The following is a 12445-nucleotide window of genomic DNA, read 5'->3' on the forward strand; positions in this document are numbered from 1 at the left end:
CCTTGTATGGACTCCCCTCCCCATCATCAAGGATTAGAGATCAGAAAGCATGGACCTTCAGAATGCATGTATGATCTCTTATGGAAAAATAAAATGTCGGCGATTCTGCTGCGGACTCGAAGTCGCATGCGACGCTGGCTCTCTCAATAATTGTCTGTGTGCGATACCTGAGAAACCTCGGTGGAAGGCGGATAGCGCATGGAAAATATGAGCGACTCCTTCTTCTAGGCGCCCGGGGGAAGATTTTCGGATTGATCCAGACTTATTGTTTCCAGCTCTGTAGACCGGCTGCTGCTGCTGTAGGATACAGAGCCACGAGTGGAGTAGAGTTCAGGGAACGGGTCGAATCATTCGCGGGATGACAGAGCTCCAGCAAATGGCAGGCTGACTGCGCCCGCCGAAGACAGTGCGAAGTGCCAAATCCAGTCCGGGGACGATCCGAGAACAGGTTGCCGCGCGGTGAGTTTCTCGATTCTATCGATGACTCGCTTCCGATGAGCCTTTCCTACAGCTCCCCGGAGCACTCCCCTTAGAAGAAGTGACGACGGTCTTCCGAAGCCTTCCGAAGAGTCGGTTTGGAACGGACAGGTCAAGAAGCGGATCGAAGGGAATGGCTAAGGAAGTTCGGCACTCCTACAGGTCATGAAGAATGTTGCTGTCCCAAGTCGCCTTGAAGTGGGTGGCACTGAAGGCTTTGACCGGCCTCTCGCTTCTACCTCTCATGGCTCTGCTTATAGTATACAGTGAGATCGAGGCTCCATCGTTCAACCGGAAAAACTTCGATCCCGAGTATGACTACATAATAGGTGAGGCGTCACACTACCAGTACTCCTAATGGATTAGCCCCGGGAACTCCTAGAGCTAGCTGGGATATATTTCTCTCCGTTTCAACAACTGACTCACGAGCAGACTTTCTCCGACTATCACGCAATCGATGAACTTGGAAGCCCTAATTTATTGGTATGGCTAGCGAAAGCACTGCACACCCAAGTAACCTTGATCGACTCTTATCAAATGCGCGCACTGAAGAAGCACTGAAGCTCGTCAGTTACGTCTCCAGTGACGACGGTAATTCCCTCGATGAACCCTGGGCTCTTGTGGTCTATAGCGGTCGCGCTCTCGTGGCTCTGTTGGGCGAAACTCACGGATGCACTTCAGACACACGCTTTGACAGACACCGAGCGGGGGCTTCCGGCCAGAGCCTGGACACGTTGCTTGATGACTGAGTGACGAAGCGGCAGCTGTAGCGGTAGCAATGGCTTTCGCCGCAGCGTTCACCCTAGCAAAGACTCACAAGAATACTACCCATGCGGGATAGAGACAGCGCCAAGATGAATTGATCCACTCTGAGCGGAATATTTGCCCGCATCGCAGACTCTTGTGCAATACATTCCGAAATCTTTTTGTTCGATGTCATGAATGATCCAGCAATAGTAATTTCGCGGTCGAGTCGGTTCATTGACGTATCATCATTCATCATCTCAATCATCCATGGTTCCCCGATGGCGACCGGAATTACGCTAAGCACTCATGAGTCCGTGAATTCATTAAGCGTAACAATTCACCGTTGTAGTGGGAGGTGGATCCGCCGGGGCGGTAGTCGCGTCCAGACTATCAGAAGATCCGACAGTCAAAGTGCTTCTGTTGGAAGCGGGAGGAGCTCAATCGGCGCTGCACGATGTCCCGCTCCTAGCCGCGGAATTCCAGAAGACGCGGGTTGATTGGCAGTACAAAACTGTTCCGCAGGATGTCGCTTGTTTCGGTCTGGACAACAGGGTAATTCTTGCGTGATTTTTCGTCGAACCCCAGCACCCTATTATATTCATGAACGAGCCAAACTGTGACGTATATATCAAGAACATATTGTCACAAAAAATGTTAAAGAATGTGATGAAGAGCAAGCTCGAGGACCGAAACTCTGCGCTAGAGAGGTATTCGACTGAATACCTAGAGGAAGCAAAAATTTCCAGCAAAGTCAATGGCCACGCGGAAAAGTTCTTGGTGGCTCGAGTGTGCTCAACTATATGCTCTACGTTCGCGGTAATAGGAAGGACTATGATTTCTGGGACACAGGCATGGGCTGCGTCGGATGGAGCTGGAGAGAAGTTTTCCCGTACTTCCTGAAGTCAGAAAACAACAGAGATCCGGACATCCTACGAAATGGGTAAGTAACGCACTGGATTCGCATCGCAGCACTCAAAGATTCCATCACGAGTCGATTCTATTAAGATCTGTCGAATCCAAAACAGGTATCATGTCAGCGGAGGTCCCTTGACCATAGAGAGAGCCCCGTTCCGATCGCCGTTGGGCGAGGCATTCGTGGCGGCAGGAGAAACTTTGGGTTATCCGAGGGGCGACTACAATGGTCACATCCAGACTCGCTTCGATATTCCGCAGGGCACAGTCGAAGATGGGAAGCGAGTCAGCACAGCAAAGGCATTTCTGTATAAAGCTCGCAAGCGGCCAAATCTTCATATACTCACTAACGCTAAAGTACTCAAGGTGAGATGCTCTCTCCGGTGGATGGCTGAAGCCCGGAATGCGCTTCGGAAAAGTTCACAAAAGAAGAGATCGCCTCGTTCGGAACGAGAGACCCGGACTGCGGTTCTGACGGACGATGATCAGTTTTTGTAATTCATTCACAGCTGGTGTTGGAAGGCAAGCGCTGTGTCGGCGTCGTGTTCCGTTTCCGTGGATTCCCGCACGTCGTTCACGCTTTGCAGGAGGTGATTCTGTCGGCGGGTGCCATCAATTCTCCCCAGATCCTCATGCTGTCCGGTATAGGACCATCCCAACACTTGCAATCGCTCGGGGTATTATGACGTTCCTCGGTTTTCACGTCGGGCACGCGGAGAAACTTCAGCGTGTCTCTAGGAGCACCTCACAATTTTTCGAAGGCGATCCCATTGGACTTGATTTTCAGATTCCTGTGGTAGCAGATCTCCCGGTCGGGCGCAATCTTCACGACCACATAGGAGCTGCCGGTCTGAGTTTCCACATCAATCAGACGTTCTCTGTCGTCAGGAAGCGCGTGGACATCGACAAAGTACGTGGCGGAGAGTTCATTCCCTCCAAGACTACCCTCCCTTAGACTGTGCACCTCAATCGACTGCCGGGTCATCTATAGTATTATCATCATCATATTTCATCTCGTGACGGGATCCTCAGCTTGAGGTTGCGCATTCCAGGTGATTCAATACGTTTTCAAGAAACGGGGTCCCTTGACGCTTCTGGGCGGAGTGGAAGGCGTCGGCTTTTTGAAGACAAAGTATAACAACGATAGCGGAGATTGGCCCGATGCCGAGATCCATTTCGTGTCGTCGTCGCCAGCGGGCGACGGGGGCGCAACGATCAAGAAAGTCATGGGTATCTCCGACGAGTTTTTCGATCGAGTCTACCGACCGCATCTCCACCAGGACTCGTTCACTCTGTACCCCGTGCTGCTCCGACCTCAGTCACGAGGCTACGTCAAGCTTTTCTCGCCTGATCCAGATGATCCTCCCTTGATCAATCCGAGATATCTCACAAAGAACCGAGACGTTCTCACTCTCGTTGAAGGTAGGTCCTCGTTACATACGCTTCGGCGAGAAGCCGACTCGGTGACGTTCCTATCTTCGTATGGTTCGCAGCATTCTCGCAGAACTCATCGATTATACAATAGGAATCCAGCTGAAAGATAAAACAAAAGAACGACGAAATCATTGATCCCACAGCCATGAAGCAATGCTTCGCCATCGGTATTTCGGAGCCTTTCCGGAAGTTCAATGCACAGCCATTCAACATGGTGTTCCCCGGTGAATAAGTTTTTATTGCTATTTATTTCTCTGTGCGCCATGTGTCGCTCTGTGGAAATCCACTGGCTCCTTCCGGATACGCGCGCGTTCGGACACGGAATCTATTCTCTGTGTTGATTTCGAGTCTCGCTGTTAATTTTCCACAGGGTGTGAGATATATCCGGTGCATTCGGATGAATACCTCGCGTGCATGGCCCGTACCTACACAGCCACTATCTACCACCCGGTCGGTACTTGCAAGATGGGAGATCCGGCTGACCCCAGCACTGTGGTGGACACCCAGCTCCGGTACGACCCCGAACTGCTTGAATGATTCGGTCAATTCCCAGCTTAGCTCCGTCGGTCTGATAATGAGACGATAAGCTCCCACGGTCTTCTACAGAGTCAAGGGGATCTCGGGACTCCGCGTTGTAGATGCTTCCATCATCCCGAAAATCCCCTCCGGCAACACGAACGCTCCCGTGATCATGGTAGCAGAACGTGCGGCTGATCTGATCAAGGGTATCCGGAGCGCTCATCTTCCTGACGGCTCGATTCTGTATGTCCCTTCCGATTTGGCGAACTCCTTGTTTCAGGATAATTCCCTCTTATAGACTTGCTCCCGCATTTCTCTACGGAAAGATATCCTGTGCGACCGTATAATAAAGTTGCGCACAAATGACGGATTGACGACGTTTGTTCTCAAAAATCGGTCAATCATGCAACGCCTTAGCGGGATACGAGAAAAAAACCTCTTGATCAGTCAAATATGGTCATCCTCACGGTAGATCTTTATTACTCATTCATTCCTGTACATTTCCACGTCTTCTGTGATTCTTTAAAGCTTTTGAATGGAGTCTTCTATCAGGAGGGTTCCTGACCTCGCTGAGTCTCGTTGGGTCATTTCCTGAGATTCTCGATCTCTGAAGGTTCCGATGCATCTCCCCAACAAAATCACAGATCGTTGAATACTTTTGTTGATTTGAGTCGACAGTTGCATGATCCACGGCGGAGACCTCCTCGAATTTCCTGAGAAGACCGGTGTACTCCGCCCCAGGACCTCGGAGAAATGTGGGTTCCATCAAAAGTGGGGCATGCAAACCTTCCCCGCGAATAGCTCCGAGATGACGGTTATCCACAGGGCGAGGATGAAGAGAATATACGAGATCCCAACTTGATGAGATGAGGGCAATTGATAGGCTTCTCCGCCTATTTGGTCGGTGCCGAAACCGATCGGGAAGATGACGGCGGCGAAACAGAACAGAACCTGCAAGGAGACATTTGTTACTCTCTCTAAACTATCATGACTATCTATCTCTTTACGGTCTCTATGTGCCTTACGTATCCGGTCGATTCGATTTTGGAACGCACCATGGCAGCAAAACCGGACCATCGAGCGTAGTAAGCGATAGCGGCACTACGTTGAGCAAGAGCCAGCAGAATCGTCGTTGCAGTGATGCATCCGCAACCGAGAATTATGCATGTCTGGAAAATGAATCAGGTCGAGGATCAATCCTCCCGCTTCTCGCTTACGATGAAGGATCACTGGCGTGAAGAGAGTAGGATAGGCGACGTAGAACGTACCAGAGTTATCATCCACTCGATCTGGAGTTTCGGCGGATAACATGTCAGCCCATTGCGACCGTATATTGTGATGCAAGTCTGCAAAAGTCCCAGGCGAGTATCCCCTGTGACAAGATAGGAAGAACGTTCGTATACGAGGTCCGCGGCCAAGACCCCGAATTTATTCCCGAATAGAGACGCTGAGGAGCTCATCTGAGGGTCGAAAGTCTTCTGTAGGAAAGTGTCCGCCGTGTACTTTACCTCCAACTTCACTGATGATCCAATCCGGTAGGATGAGACTGAGAATCGCAAAAACGTTGGCACAAATGAAAAGAGTTCCGGATATCAAAGACAGTTTATCCATGGCGAGCCTCTTCCTCACGACAGGTGCGACTTCTTGAGCCAGAATATTCCCATATACGCGGCTAATCGCTTTGAGTTTCGGGATTACATTTCTGACTTTTTTCTCCGGAACTTCGCCGCAACATCGGCTACGGAGCTCATCGCGATGTAAACAATGATGTATCCGACGAGGAGGGGACCGAGCCTGAGCAGCGCTTGACGGAGCAGCTGATCCTCAGAGACGCAGAGCTAAAGACCTCCCGGTCTGTGATGGGCGCTCGGGCCTCCGGGCCCTCGATATGTATCGCGAGCGAAGAGCTGCCTGATTCAAGCGGCATTCACACGCTACGAGATCACTCAGGAGGATCTCGAAGTTTGCCTCTGTCCGGGCGCAAACGATCCACCTTCTGGGCTCTAGACTTTCTATGCCCTCACAGAAGAACCCAGCGGGGAGTCGCTCACCGCTTTTCGGTTCCAGTGCTGCCGCAGTGTGAGCTTGAATTGGGTCGGAGCCGAAAAGCGTTGAATCGAGAGCGGAATAATCCGCCATCCCCTGAGAAGCCTAACGCTCCTCGTAGGCGAGCCTCCCAATGCCGTCAATTGCTCGATCGGGCTCCATGAAATGAGAGGTGCTTCCGGGCATTCGTGCGGAAAGGAAAGTTTATTCGAAATTCTACGCCTGAATGCCGTGATGTCTACGAGAAGCTCGAGGAATAATTTGAAGGAGTCAGACCCGCTGATTCAACGCCAGGGCAGAGCGTGTGGGGTGGAGATGAGCATCCGCACGAAAAACGATTTCCAGCGAAGAGACCGCTCGCGGCCCAGCTAGAAATTGTCCCTCGCGAAATTACCTTCTGCGCATCGACCGCTAAACGTCCCCCTCGAATCACTGTTCCAAAAAATACGATTCTAGAAACTGTGCAAGCATATTGATGACTCCCAAGACCACCAAGACACTATGGAAGATGCCTCCGAAAATTCCCAGCTTCCCGTGCTTTCTCGAGCCGACCATGTAGACGATCGAGGGCAAGGCGAATACGTATGCCATTCCAGTCATTGCTCCGCAATACCTGAAAGGGCGAATCCTAGTACTGTATATAGAGGCTGAAGTATCGTGCCCCCCAAAATAGATTTCCGAATTCGAGAATGGCAACGGAAACATTCGCCACTAACATCTATTACGGTACGTATCCGATCTGATCAGCTCACCTGAGAATAATTCCGATCTGAGGGACGAAAATTGTGATGAAAATGCAGACACCGATGAGAGCTGAATTGAAGAGGCAATTCCTCAAATAATCTGGAGGAAGAGATTTGATCGATAAGTCTCATTTGATGAGAGGTCGCTATCTCTATTATCTGAGCCTTTTGTTCCGAATGTCGGGTAAACTGTCAACGGGTCAACTGTCGTTGAGGGACATGCCCGGAGGACACTCTCACCGGAATCAGGGGATTTACACACGGTCTTCAACACGAGGTCTCTGAGGATCGATGCTATCAGCGGGAACAAGCTCAGATACTGCAAGAGTAGGAATGCCCGCGTCACCGTTGCCAGGTTGTCGTTCGCAGCGAAGTTCCCCACAAAATTGGCCGATATACAGCCCTTCTTCAGGGGAAAAGTGAGATAGAAGGGTATCCCTGGAAGGGAAGGATTCCAGGACTCTCCTCAGTGGAAGACATAGATCCCGGATCGTCCTCAAGACGTCGGAAATCCTCAATGCATTCTCCCGGATTCGGAGTCCAAGGAAACTATAGAATGGAATCCCAGCCCACCTATCAAGAGATACGTTGCTGCCACTAAGCCGAAGGCAATGCAGAGATCTCTTGTGTTCTTCGCAGGATTATTCTGCAACTTCAGGAGGGTGAGAATACAGTTCTGTACGAAGAACGACATGCACAGCACTCCGGTCAGTGAGACGAAAGTTGTTTTGAATGCTGGAATGAGATTATTCCTCAGAGATGGTTCCCGCAGGGCAGGAAGATTAGTTTCGTGATGTCTTCCTCATATCTGATCATCTATGATCATAGCGATCGCAATGCTCGAGACACTCACGAGCATCATAGTGAACGGAGGTGGAGTTCGAGAACTCGATATTCACTCCCCACTCCGTGGCGTGATAGGTGACGAAACCGAGGAGGTATATCGCCGAGAGGGTCCCTGTGGGACGAGAACCATCAAGAATCAAATATTTAGGGAATTCGAGCTGCTCCAACACCTCGCTTCGGATCTAAATGAATCCACGTAGGTTCCATTTACTCTAGGCAATGTTGACAGAAGCATGTCGTCGGATCGTCAAATTTCGACCGATGCTCCTGTGGCACATCGAGCTCACCGAGGGCTGTGAATTTCTGGGTGAAACCAGCGTCTCGGATGCTGACGAGGGGGAATACGACGAGAGAGAGTACGCACGGCCACGTGAATCTATTGTCGAGCACTCCGAAAATCCATGTATTCTGTAAAGCAGCTCCCGAATGATTCGGAGACCGCGATCCTCCGCGAATCCATCGTATTCTTCCCCTACTCAAGATATTATCAAAACGTGGCTCCTATTATCCATCAATGCAGAAGAGTTTTGCTCAATACCTTCCGGAAGTCCGGTTCCGTCTCGTAGTCGTCGGTTATATTGCTCGGAGCGCTATTCCCGTGACATTCCAAGGGGTTTGAGATCTTCAGGAGAGTATGGTGACCAGACGCAACGTCTGGGGGCGAGATTATGATATTGAGAGAAACCCCATCTGAGGGATCCATGGGGTGAATTCACCTGATCCATCTTGCTTGTCCTGGACAGGGAAATCTTACCGTAGACGAAAAGCCCGAGGTTGTGCAAGAACTTCGACATTAGCTCCCAGAACACGATTGTTGTTCCTAATAAAGCCACGGCCGAGAATATGACAGCCACCCAACGACCTATCGGTCCCAGAAGCTTCGCGCAAACGTCCACGAACTCTATATCTTCATTCTTGCGAGCCGGTTCCATCAGACGTTTTGCTGTAAGTGTTTTTTGGATCATTCATCATTTCAACCGATGACGTAGCAGATCAGACTCCTCCCACGAATTCCTTCCGGTGCTCGCTCGATGCGACTCCGGCGGACCCTCTTGCGAGAGTGCGTACCTGGATCCACGAGTCTTCTGTAGGAAGGCATCGTGTCTGGGTTCACGGGTGCCTCCTGTAGGAATCTCGGGGAATCCACCACCCTGTACGTCGTGTAGAGACAGAGAGCACCAACGATCACGAAGCAAATTATCGAAGCCCCGATTCCCGCCTGCGCGACAGCCCAGGGCATGGTGAGCATCGATGTGCCCAGCATGGTATTCCATATCGCAAAACTGTAATTCAAACGCAAGGATCCGATCGTTGTCTGCTGCCGGGATGTTTCCGATTTTGGGGATAGGAACTCACATGGTGACCAGGCTGCTGTGAGTTTTGCTCCCGACTGCGTCGGCCATGCCGAGAAACAAACCGTCCGGCAGTCTGCGAGTATATCTCTAGTACACACACGCTCGACCTCAGTTCTCCTCAGTGGATGCCTCAAAACTGACGGCGCTCGCCAGTCACAAGGATCTGCAAGTACGTCGTGGAGAAACGCCATGACGTCAACTAATGAGAACTCTCAATAGAACCTTCAGATGGAGCTGTCCCACTGGGCGGATCGGATAATGTGTTGGAGCCTTGCTGTGTTCAAAGAGGGAATAAGGAGCTTTTGCAGTCATCGATAATAATATTCAATAGGCGTTCTCGAGTCCCAGGCTCAGAGAAACCTCGCGCGAGATTCGAGATCCCGGTTCATTAGGACCATCGACAGTTTCGGCTGTCGAGAGAATATTCCGGGAGAATGGACGTCAGCAATCTATCTATGTACAGTGAAAACTCGGCTTTACATAAAAACGCTGCCACGAGGGTTTCTGGGAGCGAGGATTAGCTCCGAGCAGAGACCCCGAATTCCTATTTCCAATCATTGCGCTCGCATTATGGCTTTTTCGCTATGCTTGTCATGGAACTATAGCGAACGAAAAGAGGGTTAAAACCTCTTCCGGCGCAACAATCCTTCTGCCTCTCCGCGATTTGGAGAGGAACCCGTGTCGGGTTCGGAACTCACGGTACAGGTATGTGTGATATGATGGCTTCATTGATATGGCCCTAATCGGCATGATGAATTCGACAGAACTGAGCTGTCGATGAATTCTTTTATGAGGGACGGGAATACTGAATCGAATTTTCGAAATCGGAATCTGTTCCCGCGCCCGGAGGTCTCTCCGAAGTCTGAGCCCGGAAATTTTTCCCTTGAGACGAGAACAGTCCAGAATCAGCGACGACGCATGATGTATTCACCGTCGTTCCAACCTTCGCGATGAGCTAAGGAAGAAAACGCCGTGCCGGCCAAGATAGATTTCCATAGACGCTAAAGTTTATTCGAGTCCGTCGAGCGGAGCCATTGACATTTCAATCCTCCCGAACGGTCTGGCAATGCTTCGATTTCGTGCGCAACAATTTCCTCGCAGACAGACTAGGCTCTCGAAGCCAGAGACTTAAGATCGACGATGCATTGGTTGAATGCTTCCTTCTCCTGCTGAGGCGATAGCGACTTCAAGACGTTGGATACAATCCAGTCAACCATGTGCTGCTGCTGAAGACGACGTTCGATGTTTACAACTTCGAGATGGTAGTCCAACTTCTTCTTAACCTCTTGGAAGACCTGCGAAGAGATATCCACGTCATTACGGATAATTCAGCGATGGCCATGTCCTGTGTCTGAGAAAACACCTCGTGGTTCCCGGGATCGCGCGGTCTCCTCGGAAGGCAGAGGTGCAGACTGAGCGATCGGAAATCCCGGTTGAAACACACCTTCAGGTTCCGTCTACGGTACTCGGCCTCGAGCTGCAAAGCGATGTTCTCTTTCTTGGATTCGATGATCATGTCCTGTGCCGCAGTTTGCTTCTGCGCGAGTAGTTCCCCTGTGAACGACAGGGAGTTGATTCTCATGTACAAGACTTCGACGGCTCGAAACTTACGGAACTCGCTATCCGCAAACAAGCGATTGTCTGAACGCGGCAACTTGCCTTGGATGGCTTCCTCGATAGACTTCTCATTTTCGTGCACGAATCGTCTGTTCTCCTCGAGTTCTTTGTCCACTTCCTTGTCGAGGATAGCGGCTACATCCTTGCCGTACATCTTGTGGACTGCGGCGATCATGGTGAAGAAACAGATTCCGAACAAGAATTCCTCTTCAACGACCATGATCTCCTTGGACAGCACGGTGGTGATGAGACCGGCCCCGAAGACGTAGGGTCCGAGAAGTCCAGTTTTGGGGTAGAAGAACTGGAACCACTCCTCGGGTATGAAGCCCATCCTGGAGACAGTGAAATCGAACTTGACTCTCTCCGACGTCGCTCACTAACAGCTCGCGGAGGGCTCTCTCTGTCGAGATGAGATCAATACCTATATTGTCGCTCGCTCGCTCGCTTGCTTGCTTGCTCGTTTGTTTGTTTGCTTTTTCGTCGTTCCTGAGAACTCCTCAGCAACTCAGCTCGCGAACCGCTGTTCGCGACTCAGCGGATTGTCGTATTATCCCTACCTCACAGGGCCTGGTAGCTCGGGCTGCTTTAGTCGCGGGAAGTTGACCAAATCTCTATCAGGGTGTTCTTTAACCTCGAGAACTTCGCGTTTCCACAGGACGGGCTGAGTGCTTGAACACCTGGCGTTGGCAAGGGTGGCCGGAGCCAACTTCCTCGCAAGAGCGACTCTCGACAACATCACGGCTTCAGGCTCCGAATTTTCAGAAAGAAATCGGAGCAAGAATCCTAGCGACCTCGGTGCCCTTCTGCTGTCGTCTTCCCAAGACCGACAGTCGAAGGCTCACTTCCAAAACAAATATGGCGGAGGCGCTCAAATTTGAGCGCAGCGCGCTTAGAGCTCGGTGAATTCCATGACGAATCGAATAATAAAAAGGATGGATAGAAAGGGATGAAAATGATCCGACCTGGGAGGTCTGAGGAGATTGCTCCACCGAGCGAAAGTCCAGGGGAAGCTCATTCGGATGAAGGAATCGAGATGGGATGAATATCAGATCAGCCATTCAGTGGTCATTGATCATCGACGATAATTTCGGCGGTGTCTGATATGCCTGCAGCCCGATCGGTTCCAGGCGATCCCCCTTCAATCTGAATCCGGTTCTCTAATCGCTACCTCAGTGCCCCTCTCACAGTGCTCGTTTTCATCAGAGTTCGCAATGCCTGTCCGAGGCTTCGAGGCTCCAAACATGAAAATGCGCAAATACGCATGCCGATGTAATCGATCTCAAATCTTCTCTTCAAGCTCGGCCCCACATTCAGCGATTGATTGCGAATCGCTTCCGATTTTCGTTTCCTCGCAGCGGGGAAACTCTTTGATAAATCCAGGAATTGCCGATAGCTGGTTGATGACGCTCGAATCGATGAATGAAGCGTGGATTCTCGGGATTGTCCTCTCTCCAGAACCGAATTTCGAAGGAAATCAAACGCCGGCAGAGATTTCGGATGGCAGCCGACCGAATCTCGCTTAGTCACGGCGGCAAGAGCCAGCGAATATCTGCACGCTTCGGCTGGCGCTGATGGTCGAGCTTATCAAACTCTCTCTATTACCACTTGCTCGCGACTCATTTCGCACATTGCTGAAGAGCTGCTCCGCCGGGAGGTCATTGCTTTTTGGAGGTTATGTTCCTTAGAAAGCCATTGCAAGGTTCCGAGCGGATGGAGGATCTGACCAGGAGCGTTCCCAGGATTTTTTTT

The 12445-nt window shown here is 50.9% G+C and overlaps 4 protein-coding genes across 4 annotated transcripts; 1 reads left to right on the forward strand and 3 right to left on the reverse strand.

Annotated features, from left to right (window-relative positions):
- Window positions 1–649: 649 nt before the first annotated feature.
- Window positions 650–4387, forward strand: LOC100903758 (glucose dehydrogenase [FAD, quinone]). Its single transcript, XM_003745681.1, has 10 exons — window positions 650–806; window positions 1574–1776; window positions 1971–2164; window positions 2250–2502; window positions 2646–2813; window positions 2924–3046; window positions 3189–3558; window positions 3714–3794; window positions 3941–4082; window positions 4177–4387. The coding sequence occupies exons 1-10, from the start codon at window positions 650–652 to the stop codon at window positions 4385–4387; spliced, it is 1902 nt and encodes a 633-aa protein (XP_003745729.1).
- Window positions 4388–4536: 149 nt separating this feature from the next.
- On the reverse strand, window positions 4537–5848 carry LOC100897490 (uncharacterized protein C16orf52 homolog B). Its single transcript, XM_003745556.1, has 4 exons — window positions 5598–5848; window positions 5358–5461; window positions 5145–5258; window positions 4537–5040 (listed from the first exon to the last, which is right to left on the reverse strand). Exons 1-4 carry the CDS (start codon window positions 5698–5700, stop codon window positions 4855–4857), a joined length of 507 nt encoding a protein of 168 aa, XP_003745604.1. The 5' UTR covers window positions 5701–5848; the 3' UTR covers window positions 4537–4854.
- A 716-nt stretch (window positions 5849–6564) lies between these two features.
- On the reverse strand, window positions 6565–9198 carry LOC100903901 (sodium-coupled neutral amino acid transporter 9 homolog). The gene is made up of 10 exons (XM_003745682.1): window positions 9081–9198; window positions 8793–9007; window positions 8479–8667; window positions 8263–8378; window positions 8012–8132; window positions 7732–7836; window positions 7452–7613; window positions 7119–7316; window positions 6888–6978; window positions 6565–6748 (listed from the first exon to the last, which is right to left on the reverse strand). Exons 1-10 carry the CDS (start codon window positions 9125–9127, stop codon window positions 6565–6567), a joined length of 1428 nt encoding a protein of 475 aa, XP_003745730.1. The 5' UTR covers window positions 9128–9198.
- An 866-nt stretch (window positions 9199–10064) lies between these two features.
- Window positions 10065–11542, reverse strand: ATPsynB (ATP synthase subunit b, mitochondrial). Its single transcript, XM_003745557.1, has 4 exons — window positions 11254–11542; window positions 10739–11028; window positions 10524–10633; window positions 10065–10374 (listed from the first exon to the last, which is right to left on the reverse strand). The coding sequence occupies exons 1-4, from the start codon at window positions 11430–11432 to the stop codon at window positions 10186–10188; spliced, it is 768 nt and encodes a 255-aa protein (XP_003745605.1). The 5' UTR covers window positions 11433–11542; the 3' UTR covers window positions 10065–10185.
- Window positions 11543–12445: the final 903 nt, after the last annotated feature.

Source organism: Galendromus occidentalis, unplaced genomic scaffold (assembly GCF_000255335.2).
Source record: "Galendromus occidentalis unplaced genomic scaffold, Mocc_1.1 scf7180000077484, whole genome shotgun sequence".
NCBI classification, from domain to species: domain Eukaryota; kingdom Metazoa; phylum Arthropoda; class Arachnida; order Mesostigmata; family Phytoseiidae; genus Galendromus; species Galendromus occidentalis.

What these genes read in the sequence shown, in the direction of transcription:
- LOC100903758 (XM_003745681.1), top strand. Translation starts at nt 650, where the DNA reads ATGTTGCTGTCCCAAGTCGCCTTGAAGTGGGTGGCACTGAAGGCTTTG. An exon ending in CGAGTATGACTACATAATAG is followed by an intron (nt 807 to 1,573) that starts GTGAGGCGTCAC and finishes TCACCGTTGTAG; the next exon opens with TGGGAGGTGGATCCGCCGGG. An exon ending in GTGGTGGACACCCAGCTCCG is followed by an intron (nt 4,083 to 4,176) that starts GTACGACCCCGA and finishes GGTCTTCTACAG; the next exon opens with AGTCAAGGGGATCTCGGGAC.
- LOC100897490 (XM_003745556.1), bottom strand. Translation starts at nt 5,700, where the DNA reads ATGGATAAACTGTCTTTGATATCCGGAACTCTTTTCATTTGTGCCAAC. An exon ending in GATCATCAGTGAAGTTGGAG is followed by an intron (nt 5,462 to 5,597) that starts GTAAAGTACACG and finishes ATCTTGTCACAG; the next exon opens with GGGATACTCGCCTGGGACTT. An exon ending in TCGAGTGGATGATAACTCTG is followed by an intron (nt 5,259 to 5,357) that starts GTACGTTCTACG and finishes TTCATTTTCCAG; the next exon opens with ACATGCATAATTCTCGGTTG.
- LOC100903901 (XM_003745682.1), bottom strand. Translation starts at nt 9,127, where the DNA reads ATGGCCGACGCAGTCGGGAGCAAAACTCACAGCAGCCTGGTCACCAT. An exon ending in GTGTAAATCCCCTGATTCCG is followed by an intron (nt 6,979 to 7,118) that starts GTGAGAGTGTCC and finishes CTCTTCCTCCAG; the next exon opens with ATTATTTGAGGAATTGCCTC. An exon ending in CAGATCGGAATTATTCTCAG is followed by an intron (nt 6,749 to 6,887) that starts GTGAGCTGATCA and finishes TCGCCCTTTCAG; the next exon opens with GTATTGCGGAGCAATGACTG.
- ATPsynB (XM_003745557.1), bottom strand. Translation starts at nt 11,432, where the DNA reads ATGTTGTCGAGAGTCGCTCTTGCGAGGAAGTTGGCTCCGGCCACCCTT. An exon ending in TATCGAGGAAGCCATCCAAG is followed by an intron (nt 10,634 to 10,738) that starts GCAAGTTGCCGC and finishes TGTCGTTCACAG; the next exon opens with GGGAACTACTCGCGCAGAAG. An exon ending in ACCGTAGACGGAACCTGAAG is followed by an intron (nt 10,375 to 10,523) that starts GTGTGTTTCAAC and finishes ATCTCTTCGCAG; the next exon opens with GTCTTCCAAGAGGTTAAGAA.